The following is a 23,736-nucleotide window of genomic DNA, read 5'->3' on the forward strand; positions in this document are numbered from 1 at the left end:
CCTATTAAATGTGGAGTCAGGCAGGGCTGCCCTCTCTCCCCTGTCATATTTGTGTGTTGCATGGAACCTTTTGCTGAGCCCATCAGGAACGATCCGGGCATAGGAGGAGTGACAATCCCAAGCAGTGGAGGTACTCAGGTCAAAGCCTCCCTGTACATGGACGATGTCGCCGTCTTCTGCTCAGATCCACTGTCAGTGCGCAGACTGATCCACATCTGCCACCAGTTCGAACTGGTCTCAGGAGCCAAGGTAAATCATGGCCAGAGTGAGGCCATGTTCTTTGGGAACTGGGCTGACCAATCCGTTATCCCCTTCACCGTCAGGTCAGATGGCTCGGAGGGACCGGGGCATGCGTCAGAAACTGGAAGGAGTGAGCGTCTATGGTGCAAAGAAAACTTGTCATGTGGGAGCGACGTTCCCTCTCCATTGCAGGTAAGAACCTGGTCATCAGGTGTGAGGCACTCTCGCTGTTGCTGTACGTGGCTCAGGTCCGGCCCATTCCACACTCCTGCGCGATGGCGATCACCCGAGCCTTCTTTCGCTTTATCTGGAGGTTGAACATGGATTGTGTCATCAGGGACGCAATGTACAACCCTCTAGATAAGGGGGAAAAAAACATGCCCAACATCACCCTGATCCTGATTGCCACCTTTGTGTGCGGCTGCATCAAGCTGTGCGTAGACTTGGTACACAAATACCAAGTGTCACTACGTGCTGAGGTTCTACCTGTCCCCAGTGTTGCGAAGGATGGGTCTGGCCACGCTGCCGCGGAACGCTCCAAGTAGTTGGACCGTGCCGTACCACCTGTCCCTCGTGGAAAAATTTATGCAGAGAAACACCTTTGACCACAAGTCCATCAGGCAGTGGTCGGCATATAACGTCTTACAGGCCCTGTGGGAAAAGGAGATGGTGGATCCTGTTGGATGGTTCCTTGAGCAGACTGTCAAAGTCATTTGACAGAATGGCTCATCGCCAGAACTTTCCAACAAGCACCAAGACGTAGCTTGGCTGGTGCTGGGAAAGGCCCTCCCCGTCAGATCCTTCCAACACGCCAGGAGTCTCACCCCCTCTGCACGTTGCCCTTGAGGTGGCTGTGGTGGGGACAAGACCGTTGTTCACCTCCTTGTGGAATGTGCCTTTGCAAAGAAGGTCTGGAGAGAGATGCAGTGGTTTCTGTCGAGGTTCATCCCGAGCAGTTCTGTGACACAGGACTCTGTGCTCTACGGGCTGTTCTCAGGGACACACACCGAGGCAAACATCAACTGCAGCTGGAGGATCATCAACTCGGTGAAAGACGCTCTTTGGTCTGCCCGAAACTTGTTGGTCTTCCAGCGCAAAGAGTTGTCCCTGACCGAGTGTTACAGACTGGCATATTCCAAGGTCCAGGACCATGCGCTGAGGGACGCACTAAAGCTTGGGGCAGTCGCCACAAAGGTGCAATGGGGAAAGGTTGCTGTCTAAGACCTTTCTGCCATAGTGCACCTAGGGGCTGGGAATTGTATAGACCCCTCGGGCTGTACGGCTCACAATGAATGTATGCATTGAATATTAATTGTATCATAGCTGTATTGAAGCACCTCAGAGTGCAACATGATGTATGTTGATAACTCCAATACCATTGCACTGCCTGACTGTCTGTAATGACCATATTGAAATGACTGTAATATTCATTGATTGTATTGAAGCACCTCGTGATCCACGTGTAAAAGTTGAATCTGATTGCACTTTTTGTGATGGCGATTTAGAAATGTGTTGTAATATTCTTCCAGATATTTTATGAATAAAGTATATATTTTTTTTAAAAACCCTACATATTATTAAAGCAGATCGTTACGTGTCAAGTACCAATGCTCCAGACTATGTGTAACCTCTAGGAAGGCAAATATACGTTGTGGGCTTGTATTGGGTGGAATTTTATGGCTCTGATGTGGTGGGGGCGCGGCCATAAAATGCAGTGAGCCCTTCAAAAGTCCATTGACTTCAGCGCGACCAGAAAATCCCGCTGGCTGAAGGGGCCATAAAATTCCGCCCATTCACTTTATTGTGTGATATGCTTTCATCCCAAAGAGATTTCAACATCAGATGATTCTAATCAAAAAAATTGCATACAGAATTAAAGATTCTGATATCAACAAGGGCATGAAGTTGATTTTTTTTTAAAAACAGAAAAAATTCCAGAAACCACGACTTGAAGTCACCAGTTCATTAAACTGAGCAATGCACAATTTTGCTTCCAACCTTTAAAAATAAGACACAGAAAATAGAAGCAAACCAAACCAGCTATTAGATTTTGTTTCATGAAACTTATAGAACTTTGGAACAGCTCAAATTTGGGGATTTTACTTAAATGCTACTTCCTAAAGTTTAAACTTTGACCTTATATTTCCACACAGAGACACACAATCGGTAGCGCATCCTTTCTCAATACAGTGAAACCTGTGTAAATGATCTGTCAGCAGTGACTGCTACTTTCAGTGTCAATGGCGTGGCATGCATTAGAATTTAAGCAGTAGTCAAACATGGTGAATGTAGTTGGTAGCCATAATCACACTTTTAAATTGCTAAAACTGGTTTCAGTCACTATTTATCTTTGGCAGCCAGTCAATGTTATTGCCAAGCACAACTGTCTAAAACAGTTTTACATTGACTCATTAAATTAGTTCAAGAAAAATATAGTTCAATATTTGTCTTTATTTATCCATTATGATTCTTGTTCACACAGACCTTACAGAAGGCATTTTCCCTTTCCTCCTGCAGCACAGTTGAATGCAGATCAAAAATATTGGACAAAGACAAAACGAATTACAGATGATGCACAAAGCATGCAACAAGCTATGCTATATAGAATATGTTTACAAAGGTTTACTTACACGATAACAAACACAGCTAGCCATTAGGAAATCAGGAACTTACTATTTGTAAATAGCACTTGAAAAAAATGAAGCATGGTACTGATAATAAAGCATATACCATTACCACAAAAGGTAGAATTAACGACTGCAAAAAGCAAATGATGTAATTCATGGTATTAAAGACTGGAAAGCTATTGGTCATGTCTATACATATTTAATGGATTTCCTTCTACATTTTCAAAAAGTACTGACCTCTTTTCCACCCATTGACTCAAACATTTTCTCGAGCTGGACTCTCAACTGTTGGATGTTGTTCATCAGGATGCAAGGCTGCAAAAAGTTCAATCAATAAATCATTTAGAAGTGCCTGACAGTGTCAACTGGAATTTCCACACAGAAATGTCTGAGACAAATTATGCAAGAGTGTTGAAGGCACACGATTTGCCTATCTTTTCTATAATTAAACAACAACTGAATCAAATGTCAGACACAGAGGAAATGATGGAATACCCAGTTCATCTCTACGGAAAGACAATCTCAGGCTGACAAGTGATATATAAACTCTCACCCTGTAAAAGATATTTATTCCACCCCTCCTCCATCTAATAATGCTTCTAGTTTCTTCAAAATCCTTCTCTTGTTCACTCTGAAGTATCATACCATTCTAAGTTGAGTTGCTCAATACTCAATATCATTAACAGTTCTACATCCACCTCCCATCATTTCAGCACCTGTCATTGATTAAGGTTACCTCACCCCTTGTAACAACATTAATTCATTATTATAAAAACAGACTACAGTTTAAAAAAAAGAAACACTTTTTTTAATGGAATGGAGGTAGATGGATAAGCACTGTAAGCAAGGTTCTTCTGGGCAATCAAGACATAATGGAAAATACCAACCTGATTATTTTCTGACTAAATTTTAAATCAATCTGTCATACATTTATTAATTGTTTACTCTTTCCTTAAAAGAACACTTCCTGCAAAAACACTGGCTATAGATAACAGATGAAATAAGATCTCTCTCTTTAGGCAGACCCAATTCAATTTAGTTGATATATATCAAAGTGGTCGTAATTACAATCTTATTAAATGATTCCTCGGCCTTATAATAATTTACATGATCCTGCAAGAAAAAAAGTTAAACACAAGATCCAAAATTCTTTATAAAAATATTAGTAATCTGTGTTACAAAGCACAGGTATTTAAAGGGAAAAGATGTTCATGAAAGGTAGTTTGGCAAGTTAATTACCAAATTACAAAATGGCAATATCAATCTTGTCGAACACTTCACAGGAACACTAGCCAGTGGCATCACCAGGACAAATGGTGCATGTCTCTCCCCTCCTGTCATGCAAGTCTTCTTTAAATAAAGCAAGCCCCCCGCCTCACCACCATTTTAACAGGTCTGTTAAAATGACAAGGAAATTTCGTAGTGCTATGTCAAGCATTCATGTGTCAATATTTGCACAAGGTAGTTTCAAAGCCTAGTTATTATGGGGTAAATCCATGGTGTGAACCATCAAATAATTACAACAAAAGTCATTTGAGGAAAAACAAAAATATCTGGGTTTTCCCAGAGCTATGATTACTTGTGCATCTCTATATGAAATCACAGAAAATAAGCAGCTAATGGAAATGATCAAATAATGTGACACAGCTCTTTAAATCTGCAGATCTCTCTGAATACCATATTGTTGAAAGCATCACTGCTGTTGACACTGAGGAGGTGTTAGAAGTGAGATGAATGATTATAAAGATTGCAGAAACATTTAAATAAATTTAAGAAATGACTCACTCCTAATGAAGGTCTGATGGGAGTTGAAATCAAAGTCAGAGTCTGAATTGGGAAAAATTAAAATGATCAGAAGAATGCTTAATTTTACTTTGCTGAATGTCTTCAAACCAAGTTGTAATGGTTGAAAACAAAAACAGAATTACCTGGAAAAACTCAGCAGGTCTGGCAGCATCGGCGGAGAAGAAAAGAGTTGACGTTTTGAGTCCTCATGACCCTTCAGCAGAACTGAAGATAATGGTTGATACTGATAAAAACAGAAACTTTTTGAACAAATGAGTTGAATCAATTTGCCTTTCGTGTGACATTGAATCATATGGGTGAAAAAGTTGGCCTGTGATCTGTGATGAGTTGGCTGATCTTAGCCAGGATGACAATAACACTGCTTTAAGTAGAGCAGCACCCCTAGGTGACAGGGGGACGAATCATCATCAGGTAGGATTCTTTATTGTGATCATTATCTAATGCCCTCTCGCCACAGAGATGTGCAATGTTTGGTGGCTGAAGTGTCAGACTTTGTTGTTAAACAGACTACTGACATTCAGGGAGAATTTTAACATGACAATGTGCTGAGAGTGGGGATGGGGGTTGGGTGGTGTCCAGTGTAGCACACGTCAAGCCAGAAGTGAGGGCAGCCCATCTGTCACTTGCTTTTTAACCCAGCCACTGCATTTGCATCCAGCTTCCTGATTTCCCAGCTAATTAGCGCGATTGGGCGTAATGATGGCCTACATGAGTCAATTTCAAACCATTATTTAAAGAGACATTGCAAAGATGACGGTTGATGGATTCTGGAGGTGGAAATCAGACGATGTAACTATACTAGTGGAGTGCCAATGCGTCAAGCCTGCACCTCATTTTACTGTTGCTTCTTTGGGTCTGATGTTGCAGGCTGTAAGGATACTCCAGGACTTACTTTCCTCTACCAGCGCGAGGGAGAAGCCTGCCACTTGAAGCAAGGCGGCTTGGCTGGAGATTGCCAAGAGATGACGAGTAGAAGTGTGATGCCATACTCCTGAATTCAGTGCCGACAATAGTTTAACAACCTAATCAGGGCAGGAAAGGTGATACATTGACACATTTAACTATAACCTGATGTGTGCATCATGCCGACCCCCTCACTTTGCCTTCTCAAACCCACCCCAACTCATCACTTTTCATAGCAACTTACCTTGTAGGTACACCCATCCCTCTGTATTTATACGCATCCTCACATGCCCATCTCTCTACTCTCTGCTAACACTCACCCTTATGATCACCATCAATATCAATCCATCCATTTGTTCAACATATTCCATTCCTCTCACTCATAGGTCTCCTCCTTGCAGGTGAAGGGAGCACTGAATACCCGTGAGACAAAGAGAACTGGAGGTGATCCTCCAGCAATCTCACTACTATCAACTGCAGGGGAAGGAGCACTGGAGACAAGATGAGTCACAACAGGCTGTCCATTGGAGATGGGGAGACAGGGGCCTCCTGAATGCCTGGTGGCAGAATTAAATATGGCACAACCATGTTGTCTTGATGTCAGCAGTGAGTGAAGTATGATCATGTGCACAATGATCACAAAGTTTTAATACCTTGACAGTTCTTATTCATGTCTTTAACCTCCTACATGGCCACCAAGTGTCCTGCAGGATGTGGCTCAGGGGGACGACAGTAACATCACAGAGAAGGCCACATGCTCTCTGAGGGTGCACTAACACAGGATTCCTGCAGACCATGCAGTAGCTCAGACGCCCACAACTTGGCATGACTGGAAAGGAAGATAGTTGGATTTTCATCTAGTGACTCGCAGATCACAAATATGCAAGATGGCAGAGACAGGGACAGCAATGGAGAGTCCACTTTAGGATCCTCCAAGCTTAGCTTAGCTGGACGCAGATGCTGAGCCTGAGGGGGCCATTGATGATGGGGATACTTCTAGAGCAGCAGCAAATAATGTGAAATGTACTGGCAGGTATTCCAGCCACACTGTGCACACTTGCACAGAGGTTGGAGGAGTCCATTTTAATCACGAGAGGCATGATATTGCAGGCTTTTGTGATAAAATATCTGTCTAAAGTGTCCAGCTGCATAAAGCATCATACACGGCATCAAATGACAGTATGCAGATCTTCACTGGTGGCTTGCACATTGTGAATGCTGCTTAAACAGTTGCATGATACCCTAGCCTTGGCTAATCATCACTCCAATGATCTGCAGCAAGTGCTCTCAGGCTCATTGCCAGTAGGGAAGTGTTGGGTAAGCCATGGGAAGGATTACGGCAAGAGGGGCATGGAAGTGGGTACTTGGCTCAACCTACTTCCACTTCTCTCACATTTTCCCACTCCCCCAGTCAGTACCCCACATGCTGATTCATGTCCGAGTGGCCCAGGCTAGACCCTCCACAGGTGTAGATAGAGCAGTTTTTGCAGAGCCCACATGAGCTCCAAAGCCCAGAGGACATCAGCCAAGAGCATCTGAACAGTCAGAGCAGTGATCTGAGCAGCCTGAAGCCACAGGGTTTGCAGTATAAAGAATTGTTAGGAAAAATGTGTAGTTGCACAGGTTATGCTCCAGGGCCATCTGTTGTTGTTGTTTCACAGTGTGCTTACCCTTGTTCTGCTATTAACACATTCTCCTTTCTTACCTTTATGCCACTATCTGCACCTCCTTTAGCCCTTATCACTACCATTAAAACTCCTTTTGTCTTTTTATCCATGACATCTTTGTCAATCTCCTCTTGGCCCCCACCTATTGCTGGCCTCCCTTCCAGCTTCACCTGCTCCACCCCCTTAAACAGTATAAATTTCATCTCATTTCTACCTCTCCAGCTCTGAAGAAGGGTCGTACAGACTTGAAACGTTAATTCTGTTTCTCTGTCCACAGATACTGTCAGACCTGCTGAGTTTTTCCAGCATTTTGTTTTTATTACTCACTTGTTAGATTGTTAAGTTGCTATTTCATTTTTGAGCTACATAAATATTATTTGTTTCACCACTTTCCCATCATGCCCATTTTTAGCTACTGCTTGCCAAAGTAGCCTTTTCACTCCCGATGAACAGTAAGATGGGACTTAATGCCAAGGAATGCTTGACTGTGAAAGGGGTGCCTGGCTGATTGCAGGACTGCTTTCTGTGGGAGGAAGGAAGGGGACACGTGTGTTTAGCATGTGGCTGTCAGATGGGTGGACTACTGGAACGTAACTGAACCGCATCATTATGAGGGTATCCCGGGCAGCAATGTGCAGCATTGCAGCTGCATTACATTTCTCCTCCTGTGAAGAGGTTCTGTGCTTTGTGCCTTGGCTCCTCGGGAAGGTCCAAACCTCACTACCGTGCAACATTGTGCCGAGTGTACAACACCATAAGACATAGGAGCAGAAATTAGGCCAATCGGCCCATCGAGTCTGCTCCACCATTCAATCATGGCTGATAAGTTTCTCAACCCCATTCTCCCGCCTTCTCCCCGTAACCTTTGATCCCCTTACCAATCAAGAACCTATCCATCTCGGTCTTAAATAAACTCAATGACCTGGCCTCCACAGCCTTCTGTGGCAATGAATTCTGTAGATTCACCACTCTCTGGCTAAAGAAGTTTCTCCTCATCTCTGTTCTAAAAGTTCTTCCCTTTACTCTCAGGCTGTGCCCTCGGGTCCTAGTCTCTCCTACTAATGGAAACATCGTCCCCACATCCACTCTATCCGGGCCTTTCAGTATTCTGTAAGTTTCAATCAGATCCCCCCTCATCCTTCTAAACTCCATCGAGTATAGAGCCAGAGTCCTCAAACGTTCCTCATATGTTAAGCCTTTCATTCCTGGGATCCTTCTCGTGAACCTCCTCTGGGCCCTCTCCAGGGCCAGAACATCCTTCCTGTGATACAGGCTCAAAATTGCTCACAATATTATAAATGTGGTCTGACCAGAGCCTTATAAAGCCTCAGCAGCACATCCCTGCTTTTATATTCTAGTCCTCTCAAAATAAATGCCAACATTGCATTTGCCTTCCTAACTACCGACTCAACCTGCAAGTTAACCTTAAGAGAATCCTGGACTAGGACTCCCAAGTCCCTTTGCACTCCAGATTTCTGAATTCTCTCCCCATTTAGAAAATAGTCTATGCCTCTATTCTTCCTACCAAAGTGCATGACCTCACACTTCCCCATGTTGTATTCCATCTGCCACTTCTTTGCCCATTCTCCTAATCTGTACAAATCCTTCTGCAGCCTCCCCGCCTCCTCAATACTACCTGTCCCTCCACCTATGTTTGTATCATCTGAAAACTTAGCCAGGATGCCCTCAGTTCCTTCATCTAGATCATTAATGTATAAAGTGAAAAGTTGTGGTCCCAACACTGACCCCTGCGGAACTCCACTAGTCACCGGCTGCCATCCTGAGAAGGACCCCTTTGTCCCCACTCTCTGCCTCCTGCCAGACAGCTAATCTTCTATCCATGCTAGTACCTTGCCCCTGACACCGTGGGCTGTTATCTTACTGAGCAGCCTCCCGTGCGGCACCTTGTCAACACCACAACCATTCTGGAGACCCTGGCTAGTGTGTATTGAGGGTCGTCTCCAGATCTGTCCAGGCACCTGAAGGGTGTTTTCAGCATGTTGTTAGCTTGCTCAGTGACACATCTGGTTGTGATATGGCTTTCATTGTATTGCTCCTGGGTCACAATGCTTGGGTTCTTAAAGGCTATTGACCTGAAATGTTAACTCAGTTTCTCTCTGCACAGATGCTGCCTGACCTGCGTTTCCAGTATTGCCTGTTTTTATTTCAGATTTCAAGCAGCTGTACTATTTTTCCCACTCAGTATGGCTGGCAGCATTGGCAGCAATGGTGGCGCTGGTGCAGGAGCAGCCCATAGCCACGCTCACTCACCCCAGTTGGTTCATCAGGCAGCTGGTGGCTCTGAGCCCAGTCACCACCCTGTGCCCCAGATCCCTTGGGGCCCTTAAAGAACCCAGCAGCCACCAGCACAACGGCAGAGTGTCATGAGGAAGATGGCACTAATCAGCAGCCACAACACCCAGAGAGCGGTCACTACCTCTGTAGGAAGAAGCTGTCCAGTAATGGGACCAGTGTTCACAAACAGAAGGAAAACAAGTGCCGGCAACCTGGTCATTTTAAGGGCTGAAACAAAGTAACATGGGGTGGGTATAGGGCAAATTAATCTTGCAAAAATATGCCATCTATATCATGGGGATGTATTTTGTAGCTTTAGTTTAGAGAAATCAGGACAAACAAAACCTGTATTCTTTGGTCCTTTGCCACATCACTAGCAATGCAGAAGATTTACTTACATTGTGTTTTGTTTCTTTCCTGTTCATATTGGGGCCAAAAATCTTGAGTTCGGGATGAATCTCCTGATATTACATACATTTAAATGGGATAATTTGCTTCAAAATAGGTAGTTTCAATTTAAGTAGTGGTTTCCAGGAATGTATCAACTACTTAAAATGGAATATTCCTGTAGTGAAAGTGGTCATATGGTGAAAGTTACTGCCAAAGTAGTGAAAGTCAACTCCAAATCAGTGAAGGTAACTTGTAAAGTAGTGAAAGTAAACTCTCAGAACAAATACTACGAGCAAAAACCTTTCCTACAATCGGCAAGAATGCAGATGCAAGATTTCAGTACTCACGGAAACTTATGGTCTGTTATTTCTTCACTTCCCTCAATTGCCACTGTGCTCTTATCTTGCTATTACTGGCAAATTCCTTCCATGCACCCCCAGCTAAATCCCAAAACTCTAGTTAATACCCATGTATTATTATTATTATTAATAATAATGAACAATCAAAATGCAGAAATTGCCTATCTGTCTCTCCCAAGGGGGTTTCTTGCAGGAAGCCTAATGTGCTTCAGTTAAATGTGGATATTCTATCAATTTCAGCATTTTTAGCCCTCCCACCTGCACTCAAACCCACTCATTCCTGGAAGTAAAAACACCCCCACATAGTGTAGGCTCAGATGTGAAGAATAGTACTTTTGTACTTTTAATAGCAGATTGGCTTTGGAACTATTACATGGCATGAGTCAACGTCTTAAGAAGTGAAGAGCAATAACATATAAACAACAGGACTTGAAAACAGGGATAAAAAGAGCTTTTAGGCTCAAGGATCGAATACAACAAGCACAAAATAGGACAATTCCTGCAAAATCAAAATCCTTTTGAGGAGTGTCAATTTCTAATCCCTTCTGACAATGTAACTGACATAATTTAACATGGTCAGACAATTTGCTATTTTCATTGCTAGTCAGGACTTTTCAGACAGTAAAACAAATGGTTCCCTTAGATTGCTTCCCCCTCTCTTTTATTGTGAAAAGTCAATGTGATATTGTTCTGATTACCAATTTCTCTTGTAGTCAAGCTTAGGGGAACAAATGTGCCATTAAAAGTGACCTATTCTGACCTTCTTCATCACCGTAAAACATCTGTTTTTATTCAAAGCAAATTGAATATTATGGGAGTTCAAAATTTTTCAGACACTAATGTGAAAGACAATAGATCTTTATCTTTGAGGTCACTCTTAAGGTCTGAATATTTACAGTGACGGAAGTGGTCTCTGACTTAGCTAAAATGGCGCCAGAGCCCCGATTCCAGAAGTCCCACTCCCGACCTTGGCACCTATTTTCGCCAGGGGGTAGAACAGGGGCGCATTGTAGTTTGCACACCAGTGGTTCGCAGAGGCAGCCTCACATGTCAAAGTGCAGCTGCCTTCAAACAGATGCAATTTTTGTTAGTAGGATGTGCAAAACATGGCTCATGGGCTTTAGACATGTCAGCAAAATGTCTAAAGCTGCTGGAGTTACTTGACGAGGTAAGGGACCCTCTTGGATAGGTCCAAAGGCCCCTTTGGGAGAGGTATGGTGCCCTTTGAGAATATTAAAATTAGACAGGTGTATAAAAAGTGGATAAATTCAGTGGAATTGTCAAGGCATCTAAATCCCCAAGCTCTTTTTTTCACTAACCCAGCCTGCTTTGACTTCTTGCAATTTCACTAGGCTGTCTGTTGACATAAGCCTGAGGGTTATTATAGAACTAGTGCCATATGACTGATTCCACATCCTATCATTATCACAGTGCAGGGGCCTGTAAGCCCACAGTTTGATGGACAGCTCCAAGTGATTATCAAGTCTATGATGTGGGGCTATGAATACAAATTCTTGTTTTGGTAAGGAACTAAGTACTTGAAGGAATTAATTGAGTGGGATTTTATCAATGAGAGTTTTTTTTTTAAATAGTAAAGTCATCAATAGACACTTAGAACTTTATTTAATCCCAGCGAGGCTCCCAAGGTCTGCCCATGGTGGATACTGGGTGAGTTGGCATGGAGGGTGTAAGGGAAAAGGGCATGGGTGGGGGGGGGGTTCATGATTTGGCAATATGTTGACGTGGGCCTAGTAAGGGCCATGGGAATGGGTAGAGGGACATATGTTGGCATGTAGGGTATGGGGGCCATGGGGCGTGTGGGGGCATGAGGTGGTTATGGATAGGGCATGAGGAATGCGTGGAGGGGGAGGTGGTATGAGGGCGAGAGGGCTTTTTTTTTGATTTATGGGGCTTTTTCTTTACAGTTGGGATGAAGTCCTGGATCCCTGAGACGGGGGCCTTTCACACAGCCCACTTCTGCACTTCACAGCCCCTCTTGGTGCCTCCACGCTCTTTTGGGGGAGGTGGACCCGCGCACGTGAGATTAGAAATTAGAACATCTGGGGCACTTTTTACCGAGCCGGGTTTGCATACGCTCCTGAAATTCGGCCCGAACTCTGACTTTTCCCATTATCTGGTATCACCCACTGCTGTAAGCGCGTCAATAATTTCTCAGCAGCTTATATTAGCCTGATGCTTAATTGGATTCAAACCAAGAACTGTGATGCAAGAAAATCAGTAACCATGTGAAACGTAGAGAAGTGTGGACCCTTTTTAGAATAAGGAGTCCTGCTTGGTACACCTGAACAAAAGTCCATACAACAATAATTTTGATGTGCCAAGTCTCATTCAAAGGTACGTCAATACAATATTCTTCCTCCCCAGTATTCACACAGGTCAGCAGGAGAAAATGTGCACTTCCTTGTACATGAGTGCAATTATCAGACATTTGCCTTCCCTGCTGGGTTCTACTCATGCATAATTTATCTACTAACTCAGACCCTCTATGCATCCCTGGGTTTCCTTCATACCACAATTGTGGCAGAATCTTCAGCCACTTCATCCTACTCTCTGGAAATTGCTTTCTAAACTGTTCCATTTCTTCTCTTCCTACATTTCTGGCCAAGCTTTCAGCCACGTCTCTTAATTTCCCCGCCACAGCTCAGTCGTCCGCCTTTTCATTTTCTTCCCCCTCTTACGTGGTTTTGCTGCTTTTCTACATTAAAAGCATTTTTTCAAGAAAAAGTGCTTCACATGTACCTTCTCCATTGTTTTAGAGAGCAACATTGTTGATTTAATGTTATTTACTTGTGGTCCCTGTAAGAAATAATTTTTGCAAAGTTTTGATTTTGTGCTTTTCTGATGAGCTTTTCGAAGGTTGCAATCAAAAATATAAACCAGGCGATTTTAAATTATTGTTTTAAATCATTACATTAGGGCAAAAGTGGAACTAAAGCCTTTTAAGATGGATGTCTTAAGAAAGGATCAAACAAATAAAAAAATGATCATATTTTAACATACAACACAGAAAAATGTTAGCGTTTATGTGAGAATTTTGACAAATTCAAAGTTGAAGACCTCCCTGATACTGGTAACTTCATTTCCATATTCTAATTAAAGCACATAATTATTTTAACCTACAGAAACAAAATGCCATATGCCAAATGTTATTCATTCAAATTATGTGAGGGGGACGCTTGGAAACCTTAAAAAATAATTAATTACTATGATGACAAATACATACAAAGAAGTTGGAGCTCTTCTCAAAAGTTGAGAAGAGATTCAAGAGAGGTGTCCAAAATCATGAGGGGTCTGGACAGAGTAGAGAGAAACTCTTCCCATTGGTAGAAGCGTCAAGAGCCAGAGGTTTCCGGTTTAAGGTGATAGACAAAAGAACCAAAGGCGACATGAGTGAAAACTTTTCTTTTAAAAACACAGCAACTGGTTAGAATCTGGAGTCCACTGCCAGTGAATGTGGTAGCAGCAGACTCAATCATGGCTTCCAAAGATGATTATCTGAAGAGAAAAAATTTGCAGCACAAAGGGGAAAAAGTGAGGTACTGGGACTAGTTGAATTGCTCTTGCAGAGAGTTGGTACAGATGGGCTGAATAGCCTCCTCCCGTGCTGTAACCATTCTTTTATTCTATAAAACGGGAATGAGAAGTGAGGAGGAATGACCTGGATATTGATGTTCATTATCAAGCAGGACTTCCATGGCACACTAGACAAGTTTCAAACCAACCCATTTGCTTTGCTTCCTGAAAACTCTTAAGGACTACTTATTTTAAATGAAATAATAGTCTACCCATTACTCCACCCTGTTGTAGAGCACGGAAGGATTTTCTAAATGTAGTGCTGGAGGACAATGCAAGAAAGAGGTCTCCATCACATTCCATATTATATGAAGAGAGCTTGCTGTTGTGATAAGGTGGTAAGGGAGGATCTCAGATTGGAAGAACAATGTGTGGAATCTGTTTGGGTGGAGCTAAGAAACAGCAAAGGGCAGCAGACATTGGTTGGAGTTGTTTATCGGCCATCAAACATTATATGAGAGGAGATGAGAGAAGCATGTAGCATGGGCAATACAGTAATCATGGGTGACTCAATCTGCATATAGATTGGGTAAACCAACTGAGCACTAATGTTTTGGAAGGCGAGTTTCTGGAGTGTGTTAGGGGTGGTTTTCTGGAGCAGTATGTTGAGTCGTCAATGAGAGGACAGGCTATTTTAGATCTGGTATTGTGTAATGAGAAAGGGCTAATTAATAATCTTGTTGTAAAATAACCTTTAGGGATGAGTGACCACAATATGATAGAATTTTACACTATGTTTGAAAGTGAGGTAGTTCACTCTGAAGCAAGGGTGTTAAAGTTGAATAAAGGAAATTATGAAGGCATGTGTGACAAATTGGCTGAGGTGTATTGGGAATCTACATTAAAAGGTATGACTGTACATAGGCAATGGGTCGTCTTCAAAGAACTATTACTTAGCTTACAGCATCTATACATTCCTTCAAGGTGCAAAAACCCAAAAAAGGTCAGTAAACCATGGCTGACAAAGGAAGTTAAGGATTGTATAAGAATAAATGAAAAGGCTTATAAAGCTGCCAGAAGTAGTAGTAACCCTGAGGATTGAGGTTTTTAGAATACAGCAAAAGACGACCAAGAGGCTGGTAAAGAAAGGGAGAATAGAACATCAATGCAATCTAGCAAAAAACATAAAAATGGACTGTAAAAGCTTCTATAGGTGTGTAAAAAAGAAGCTTTTGGCTATGACAAATATGGGTCCATTACAGGCAGAGTCAGGAGAATTCATAATGGGGAATAGAGAAATGGCAGAGAAGCTAAATGATTACTGTGTGTCTGTTTTCACCGAGGAAGATACAGGAAATCTCCCAGATTTAGAGATCCAAGGGACTAGGGAGAATGGGGAGTGAAGGAAATTAGTATGAGTAAGAACGGTGTACTGGAGAAGTTAATGGGACTGAAAGTTGATAAGTCCCCAGGACCTGATATTCTGCATCCCAGAGTGTTGAAAAACGTTCCAAAGAGATAGTGGATGCATTGGCGATCATCTTCCAAAATTCTTTAGATCCTGGAATGGTTCCTGAAGATTGGAAGGTAGCAAATGTCATGCCGCTATTTAAGAAGGGAGGGGGAGAAAAAACAGGGAACTACAGACCTGTTAGCCTTACATCAGTAGTAGGGAAAATACTAGAATCTATCATTAAGGATGTGATAAATAGAGACTTGGATAATCATAATCTGATTGCGCATGGTCAGCATGGATTTGCAAATGGAAAATCATGTTTGACAAACTTGTTGGGGCTTTTCGAGGATGTTACTAACAAAATTGATAAAGGAGGACGTAGTATATTTGGATTGTCAGGAGGCTTTTGATAAAGTCCCCCACAGGAGGTTGATAGCAAAATAAAAGCACATGGGATAGGAGGCAATATACTGGCATGGATTAAGGATTGGCTAACAGGCAGAAAACAGAGAGTAGGAATAAACGGGTTATGCTCATGTTGGCACTTGTGACTAGTGGGGCACCACAAGGATCAGTACTTGGGCCCCAGCTGTTCACAATATATATCAATGATTTGGATGTGGGGACCAAATGTAATATTTCCAAGTTCGTGGATGATACAAAGCTAGCGGAATGTGTGTTGTGAGGAAGATGTAAAGCGGCTACAGGGGGATTTGGACAGACTTAGTGAGTGGGCAAAAACATGGCAGATGGAATATACTGTGGAAAAATGTGAGGTTATCCACTTTGGTAGAAGGAACAGATGTGCAGAGTATTTCCTAAATGGTAAGAGATTGGAAAACGTAGATGTAAAAAGGGACCTGGGTGTTCTTGTTCATAATTCACTGAAAGCTAACATGCAGGTATAGCAGGCAATTAGGAAGGCTAATGGAATGTTAGTCTTTATCACCAGAGGATTTGAGTAGAGGAGTAGTGAAGTCTTGCTTCAATTGTATAGAAGCTTGGTTAGACCACACCTGGAGTACTATGTCGAGTTTTTGTCCCCTTACCTCAAAGGATATTATTGCCATAGGGGGAGTGCAACAAAGGTTCACCAGACTTGTTCAGGGTATGGTGGGGTTGTCTTATGAAGAGATATTGGGGAAACTGGGCCTGTATTCTCTAGAGTTTCGAAGAATAAGAGGCAATCTCATTGAAACCTACAAAATACTTAAGGGGATAGGCAGGGTAAATGCAGGTAAGGTGTTTCTCCTGATTGGGGAGTCTAGAACCAGGGGACACAATTCCAAAATACGGGGGAAGCCACTTAGGACTGAGATGAAGAGAAATATCTTTACTCAGAGGGTTGTGAATCTTTGGAATTCTCCACCCCGGAGTGCCGTGGAAGCTCAGTCATTGAGTATGTTTAAGGTAGAGATTGATAGATTTCTGATTAACAATATCATAATTGGCTATGGGGATAGTGTGGGTAAAAGGCATTGAAGTGTGTGATCAGCCATGATCATACTGAATGGAGGGGCAGGCTTGACAGGCTGAATGGCCTTCTCCTGTTCCTGTGTCCCTATGTGTAATATGACCCTTATTTTAGTCAGCAAATGTGAAACAACTATTGTGTTACACTGACTTCTAATAAAATTCGTAAGACACCGTTTTTATTAATTTTGAATTATAGCGTCTAACGGCCAACAACTAAGAAAAAGCAGGAGCAATGAATAGTTCAAATAACTTGCAGCGAATATTTATATTTTAACAATTATCTCATTTCTAATTAGTCTGTCAATACATTGATGAATTCAGACACACTAAAGTCCTACAGCAAACAATTAAATGGAACTAAAAGTTTTCATTTATTCTGGATTCTCTGCTTCTAACTGCAATTACATTTATTGCATATTTTCTCCTGAATTAATCCATTAATCGGATGCTATATCCTAGATAAACAATAGTTTCCCTGCTAATATAAAATGGTTTGAAACTTAGTAACATAACAAATAATAGCAAATGCATAAATTACTAAAGTTGACTTTTGAAAACAAATTCTCATTCAAAACTGAAGTTCACTATCGTTGTATTTCTACAATTTAAAAAATTAAACATTGGGTGGAATTTTCCGAGTGGCGGGCCTGAAAAAAGACACTTTTCCCACCAGCCACAAAGGTGGGATTTTTGCGCGGCATCACCCGCTGCCTGCCTCATTAATTACGCAGCCACAGGAAACACCCGGTATCGCTGGCAGACAGCCTCTGAATTTCCTGCCATGTCGGTACCTCACTCTGGTTGCCATATTTAAACTGCAGCCGCTCACAGAGTTCTCAATACTTTCAGCCCAGGGCTGCTCCAATGAAGACATGGCCCTGAAAGCCAAGAAGAGTTCAGTGACTCGTCACTGAAATGCCTTTTGGAGGCCCCCTGTGAGGTCATCCGCCCCCGTTCTGGCCACAGGAAGCCCAGCAATCTCACCACTCAGTTTGGGAGGTGGTGACAGAGGTGGTCAGTGCCAATGCTGCACAGAAGAGGTCAGCCATCCAGTGCAGAAAAAGGATAGATGATCCCATCTGTGCCGCCAGGGTAAGTCAACCATCTCATCACTCACACTTACAGGTCCACCACACATTCACTGACATCTCACTCACTGCCAGCTCAAGGGACATCACCACTCACTCTCTCTCTCACACACACCCTCACATCTCCATCTGGCCTCATCTCCTCTGGAGACTGCCCCCTCAGCCCTTACCATTTTGAGGCCACTTGCACAGATCAACATGTGCCCCCCCTCCCCCCCACCTCCAAACAAGATACCCCCTTTCCCCAGTACAACCTTTGCCCTGCAGCCTCTTCCCTTGCCTGAGGCCATTTCTCCCCCTTGCCCAAGCAAGCCCTGGTCCTGCAGCCATTGAAAAGCCACTCCCGCCTTACCACTGGTCTGGTAGGTAGAGGCGTGCCTGTGAGCTACCCCCCTAAAAGCAATCTGATGCTGCCTGTAAAGCCTGGCACTGATGACGGTGAGTGCTGCTTGAAGCAAGGTAGAAAAACCTCAAAGTCCCGAGCGAGTGCAGGTGGCCAGGCCTACATTGCTTATGTACCCGCTGTGAAACACGTCGGAGTGATGAGCTCGTGATCCAGTGTAGGGGAATGATTCTGGCGAGCAAGGCTTATAATGAGATTCTAATATATTGTAATTAGCTTCCCGACATCGGCGGTGGGAAACACGGCCTGCCATTGATGGGTGGATCGGACGGTCGCAAGCTGGTTTTACGACGACGTGAAACCGGTCTTTGCGATCTCCTGATATTTTCCGCTCCCTCCCACTACGACACCCGCTGCAACGGGATTGGAAGATCCCAGATATTGAGTTCCATTAACTACAAACATAAAGTCGAACACTCCATTAAGAGAAACTCAGAGGGAGCTCATTAACGGGTTTGGCAATAAACTCACTTCCAACTGCAGGAGCCACTTTCCCCAGAAGTGGTCATTTGACATACTCAATGATTTGCTAATCGTGTACTATGCAATCTGGGTTACCAGTAAAAAGTAATAATACACTTCTGTATCCTGCATCAGATTTGGTAGTAAATTTTGTTAGCACAGTAAAGGGTTCACATTCCATGTATATCTCTTTACTTACCACTTTTTCCTTGGAACAGTACAAATGGAAATCTTTTGAAATAATAGCAGCATATTGGAGGAGGACTTTACTTATGGTCTGCAATAAAAAGGAAAGTATGATCAGCAAGTTTCGTTCAAGTAAATTCCCTGTGATTTTTTTTTCTCAAGATAATTACAGTGCATTAAATACTTCAGACGGTGTAGCGTGAGAAACACCATTTATATTTGTGAACTCAGACTGCATTTTCTGTTGCCTTTTTACAGTTATTGTGAATTTAAACTCGTTGAATATCTTTTGGATAGTAAAAACATGTGGAAAAGTTTCTTTGAATGTATCTGCTAAAACAACACAATGATTATCCAGGAAAGGAAATAGAGTAACAAACTCTGCTGCCTGCTGACAGAGGCGACATAGATGTAGCAATCACCATATATCACATTTGCCACTTTTCAAACATTCTAAGCTCTTGTGTTTTAAGATTGTTAATGCATGTACCTTAGCAAATCTTCTCATGAAATGTGCCAGTGCCTCTGGATTAGGGCATTCAAGCTTTTTGATAATCTCAAAACTTTGATTCAGTTGAGTGAAGACATCCACGACCGAGCAAGAGAACAGAGCGTGTTCAGAGGTTTGCAGGAACTAGATTAGAAAAAAATATATGCAATGCATAACAGCTAATCTCTTCAGGCAAGCTAGAGAATTCTATCAAGTTCAGTTTACAATTTATTCCAACTGAATTAACTTTTACGGTTAGTGCAAAAATTCACAAAATATTAAGCGTTGCGTTTCATCTGTAAGACAACCTAGAAAATAATTTTGACACTTGCCCCATCTTTTTTATCTCTCTCAAGTGCTCCATGAAGAAAGTCCAATGACACATCTTCATTTTCATCCAGCCAATCAATGGCAAAGGGCTCGAACCACCTAATAAAAAATAGTCAGGCAACGGTGTCATCTTAAGAGGCAAGATTATATTTATTTAGTGTATCATTACCAATATCAACTAATTCGATATGTCACTTTATCATGTTTTCTATCAGGTATAACGTACGCCTTATCCACATTAGTAATCATTTTCCAAATAAGATTGTATTCCATTTACCATGGGTGAAGAAAGTGCATGTAACTTGGAAAGTGAGAGTGACACCAGTTCTCTTTAGAATATTTCAACCTGGAATTCACCTGATCTTACTGCAGGTATATGACTGCACTGTCTACGTATCATCTTCTGTTCTTTCAACAAGAATTGGCGTATGTCTTAATCAACAATATCATTAAGGTGCCTTTTTTACTTACCAAATGCATATGACACTATTTTAAACATTTATATGAAGTTAGAATAACTTGAAAATGCGTTGTAAAATGACTTGGCCTTTCTCTTAGTTACAGTTAAGTTGGTAGCACTTTGCCTCTGAATAAAATTGCGCTCCAGAGACTTGAGCACAAAAGTCTGGTCTGAAACTCCAGGGAGTGGTGAGGGATCACTGAAGTGTCGGAGGTGTTGTCTTTTGGATTGGATGTTAAAACGAGGCCCTGTCTGCCCTCTCAGGTGACTGTAAAAGATCCTGCGGTACGATTTCAAAGAAGAGTAGGGGAGTGTCCTGGCCAATATTTATCCTTTGGTCAACATCACAAAAATAGATTATTTGGTTATTACCACATTGCATGTGGGACTTGCATGTATGCAAAACAACTGCTGTGTTTCCTACATTGCAACAGTGACAACCGATCAAAAATACTTCATTGGCTGTGAAGCGCTTTGGGACATCCTGAAGTTCAGAAATGCAAGTCTTTCTTTTCTTGGTGACTGTATGGCAGAATGCAGTTCACCAGGAACTGAGCCAGTTATTACTTTAACCCTGAATACCCAGAATTTTAACAAGATGATGATAATCTGATTATCAGTAGTCACGTAACTAAATTAACCGTCACATTGTGGAATCAATCTTTCTGCGGAGTGAAATAGAAGGAAGTTCCTAAGCCAAATGTGGTAAATGCTTTCAGGCAAAAACATAGGCTCATTCTTTCTCCGTCTACAGAGAGGTCAGTGGGTCACTGGGCACTCAGACCCAGCAAAAATGGTGCGCCTAGTTTCCACCCTCTCAAAGATAACGGCTCACAGCCCTCAGGGTAGTTGTTCATGTCGACGGCAGGGTACAACACCAGACTGTCAACACGCCGGCAGTGGTGATGGTGCCTGTTGAAAAGTCCACCCAGAAGCTAGATGCTGAAATGAGGGTCGCCTCATTCCCAGGAAACTCATCATGCTCATCAAGACATTAAGGTATGTTGGTATCCTTGGTCCTTAGTACCAGGATAGGTTTAAGAACAACATTGAAAGGCATCAGTGTAGATACAGTAATTAAAAAGATACACTTGTTACAAATATTTGTGAACTTCATATCAAATCAATGTACAGAGTTCTGAGCTTTGTCCATTTAGGTTTTATATTTGAGAAGAAATTTGAAAGTCATTTGCCATGAGACACATAGTGCTTTTTATGCCTCCTAAATAAAGTTGCCTCTTTTCTGATACATTTGCACGTTTGTTTGACAGGTTACAGTTTCTCATTTTATCCTTTGCTGTGGCAAACATTTTTTCCTGTTTATCCCTCATTTGATTTTCCTCATGCTTTTGTTTTGCCTCTACAAAAGGTGAGTGGGACTAATTGGATAGCTCTTTGAAAGAGCTAGTACACGCATGGTGGGCCGAATGGCCTCCTTCTGTGTAGTATGATTCTATGGGCAGGGTTTTGCCCTTGGTGGGGGTGCTTGGGCATCCGACCGCTGCCCGCGATCGGCTCCACATGGTGATTTCATGATGGCAGGCCAATTAAGGCCCGCCCTGTGTGGACCGTGAGGGGCAGCACTAAGCGCTACCTATGGTGGGGGGGGAGCTGGGTCCAATGCGCAGTTTGTGCATGCATGCGAAACAGCACTTTACTCTCCCTAAGGCACAGAACTGCCTCAGGGAGATTGAAGTGCTTTTTAAAAATATTAATAAAGACGGCAAAAATTTGATAAAACATGTCCCCTCATGACTCTGTCACATGAGATGGGACTGTTTTAATTCCAAATTAAAGTGTTTATTTAATGTTTATTTGCTTTAGGAAACCTCATCCCGCTTGTGGACGACAAGTAACATGCAACATTTCTGCTACACAAGTGTCAAGCAATGACCATCTCCAACAAGAGAGAATCTAACCATCAACCCTTGATATTCAATGGCATTATTATTGCTGAATCCTCCACTTACATCATCCTGGAGGTTACCATTGACCAGAAATTGAACTGGACTAGCCATATAAATACTGAGGCTACAAGAGCAGGTCAGAGGCTAGGAATCCTATGGCGAGTGACTCACCTCCTGACTTCCCAAAGCCTGTCCACCATCTACAGGGCACAAATCAGGAGTGTGATGGAATACTCTTGAATTGCCTGGATGAGTGCACCTCCAGCAACACTCAAGAAACTTGACACCATCCAGGACAAAGTAGCCAGCTTGATTGGCACCCTTTCCACAAACATTCACTTCCTCCACCACCAATGGCAGCAGTGTGTACCATCTACAAGATGCACTGCAGAAACGGACCAAAGCTCCTTAGGGAGCACCTTCCAAGCCCACGACCGCTGCCATCTAGGAGGACAAGGGCAGCAGATACACGGGAACACCACCGCCTGGAAGTTCCCCTCTAAGCCACACATCATCCTGACTTGGAAATATATCATCGTTCCTCCACTGTTGCAGGGTCAAAATCCTGGAACTCCCTCCCTAACAGCACTGTGGGGGGTTCCTATGCCACTCGGGCTGCAGCAGTTCAAGGCAGCAGCTCACCACCACCTTCTCAAGGGCAATTAAGAATGGGCAAAAAATGCTGGCCTAGCCAGCGACGCCCTGAAACCATAAATGAATAAAAATAAATTAAAAAATAAACAAGCATAGTGAAATTCACTAGGGCAAACATGTCCTTCTTTTGGAAACCCCCAAATAGTTCTGAAACTTTCAAATATAGGTGGGCAATAAGATTTAGCTTTAGATTAAGACTAACAAGCCTAACTATACTTCTGTTTGACCAGCAACATTGCTTTTCCCTTCAAATGAAAACTGCAATTGTTGTTGTTAAATAGTTGCAATTGCTAAAAACTAAAGGAAAGTTGAAAGATGTAAAAGGCCATATGGGCAACAAAACACCATGAACTATGGACTTAATCACTGAGGTAACGGGTTGCAATACTGCCTGCCGATGTTGCTGCATTGTAGCATGCTTTCATTCATTAAGGTAGAGCAAGAAATGCTTGTTAAAAAAGTCCCTTCTTAAACCATATTGTACTTGCAGCTGAGAATGTGTCTGGTAACAGGTCATAACGTGCTCAAGGCTCCAGACACGAAAATGTCCATGCTTCTCATTCTCCCTCAGCTAGCTTAGAACAAATCGCTGATGCAGATAACTACACAATGAGGGAGGGCTGACTGATCCCAGGGCTTGGTCCTGAACCTGGACTAAAAAGGAGAAAATGACCCAGAAAGAATCCTGTATAACCAACCTAGCCAGCGGGAAAAATCTGAAAGGTTCCCTACTAGGAGCTGCATAAAATTCTGTTTCATTTGCTTAAATGGCTGGGTTATCTTGCTAAATGTTGTGATTTGTCTGCTATCTGAAGTAAAGGGCTATATTTCCTCCAACCCCCACCCTCCTCCAATCCACCGAAACCACATCCAATTGGCTGGCAGCTCCATCAAACTTGGCACTGCCAGGAAGGTGTCAGTGGCTGCTGCTGGGACTACTGGAGAAGAAAGGACCGCAAGCCTTTAGAACCCCGGAGCAGGTCAGTCTGGGGTCTTGGGCTGG

The 23,736-nt window shown here is 42.7% G+C and overlaps 1 protein-coding gene across 7 annotated transcripts in view; it reads right to left on the reverse strand.

The window, feature by feature from the left end:
• unc13c (unc-13 homolog C (C. elegans)) overlaps positions 1–23,736 on the reverse strand; it is a 585,292-nt gene that overhangs the window by 100,064 nt on the left and 461,492 nt on the right. For all 7 annotated transcript variants that reach the window (XM_078530361.1, XM_078530365.1, XM_078530363.1 and 4 more), the window contains 4 exons: positions 19,715–19,811; positions 19,383–19,526; positions 18,906–18,983; positions 3,105–3,182 (listed from right to left, as the gene is read on the reverse strand). In XM_078530361.1, the coding sequence (XP_078386487.1) occupies positions 3,105–3,182; positions 18,906–18,983; positions 19,383–19,526; positions 19,715–19,811 (397 nt within the window). The remainder of the gene's footprint in view (positions 1–3,104; positions 3,183–18,905; positions 18,984–19,382; positions 19,527–19,714; positions 19,812–23,736) is intronic.

This window comes from Cetorhinus maximus, chromosome 26 (assembly GCF_964194155.1).
Source record: "Cetorhinus maximus chromosome 26, sCetMax3.hap1.1, whole genome shotgun sequence".
NCBI lineage: Eukaryota > Metazoa > Chordata > Chondrichthyes > Lamniformes > Cetorhinidae > Cetorhinus > Cetorhinus maximus.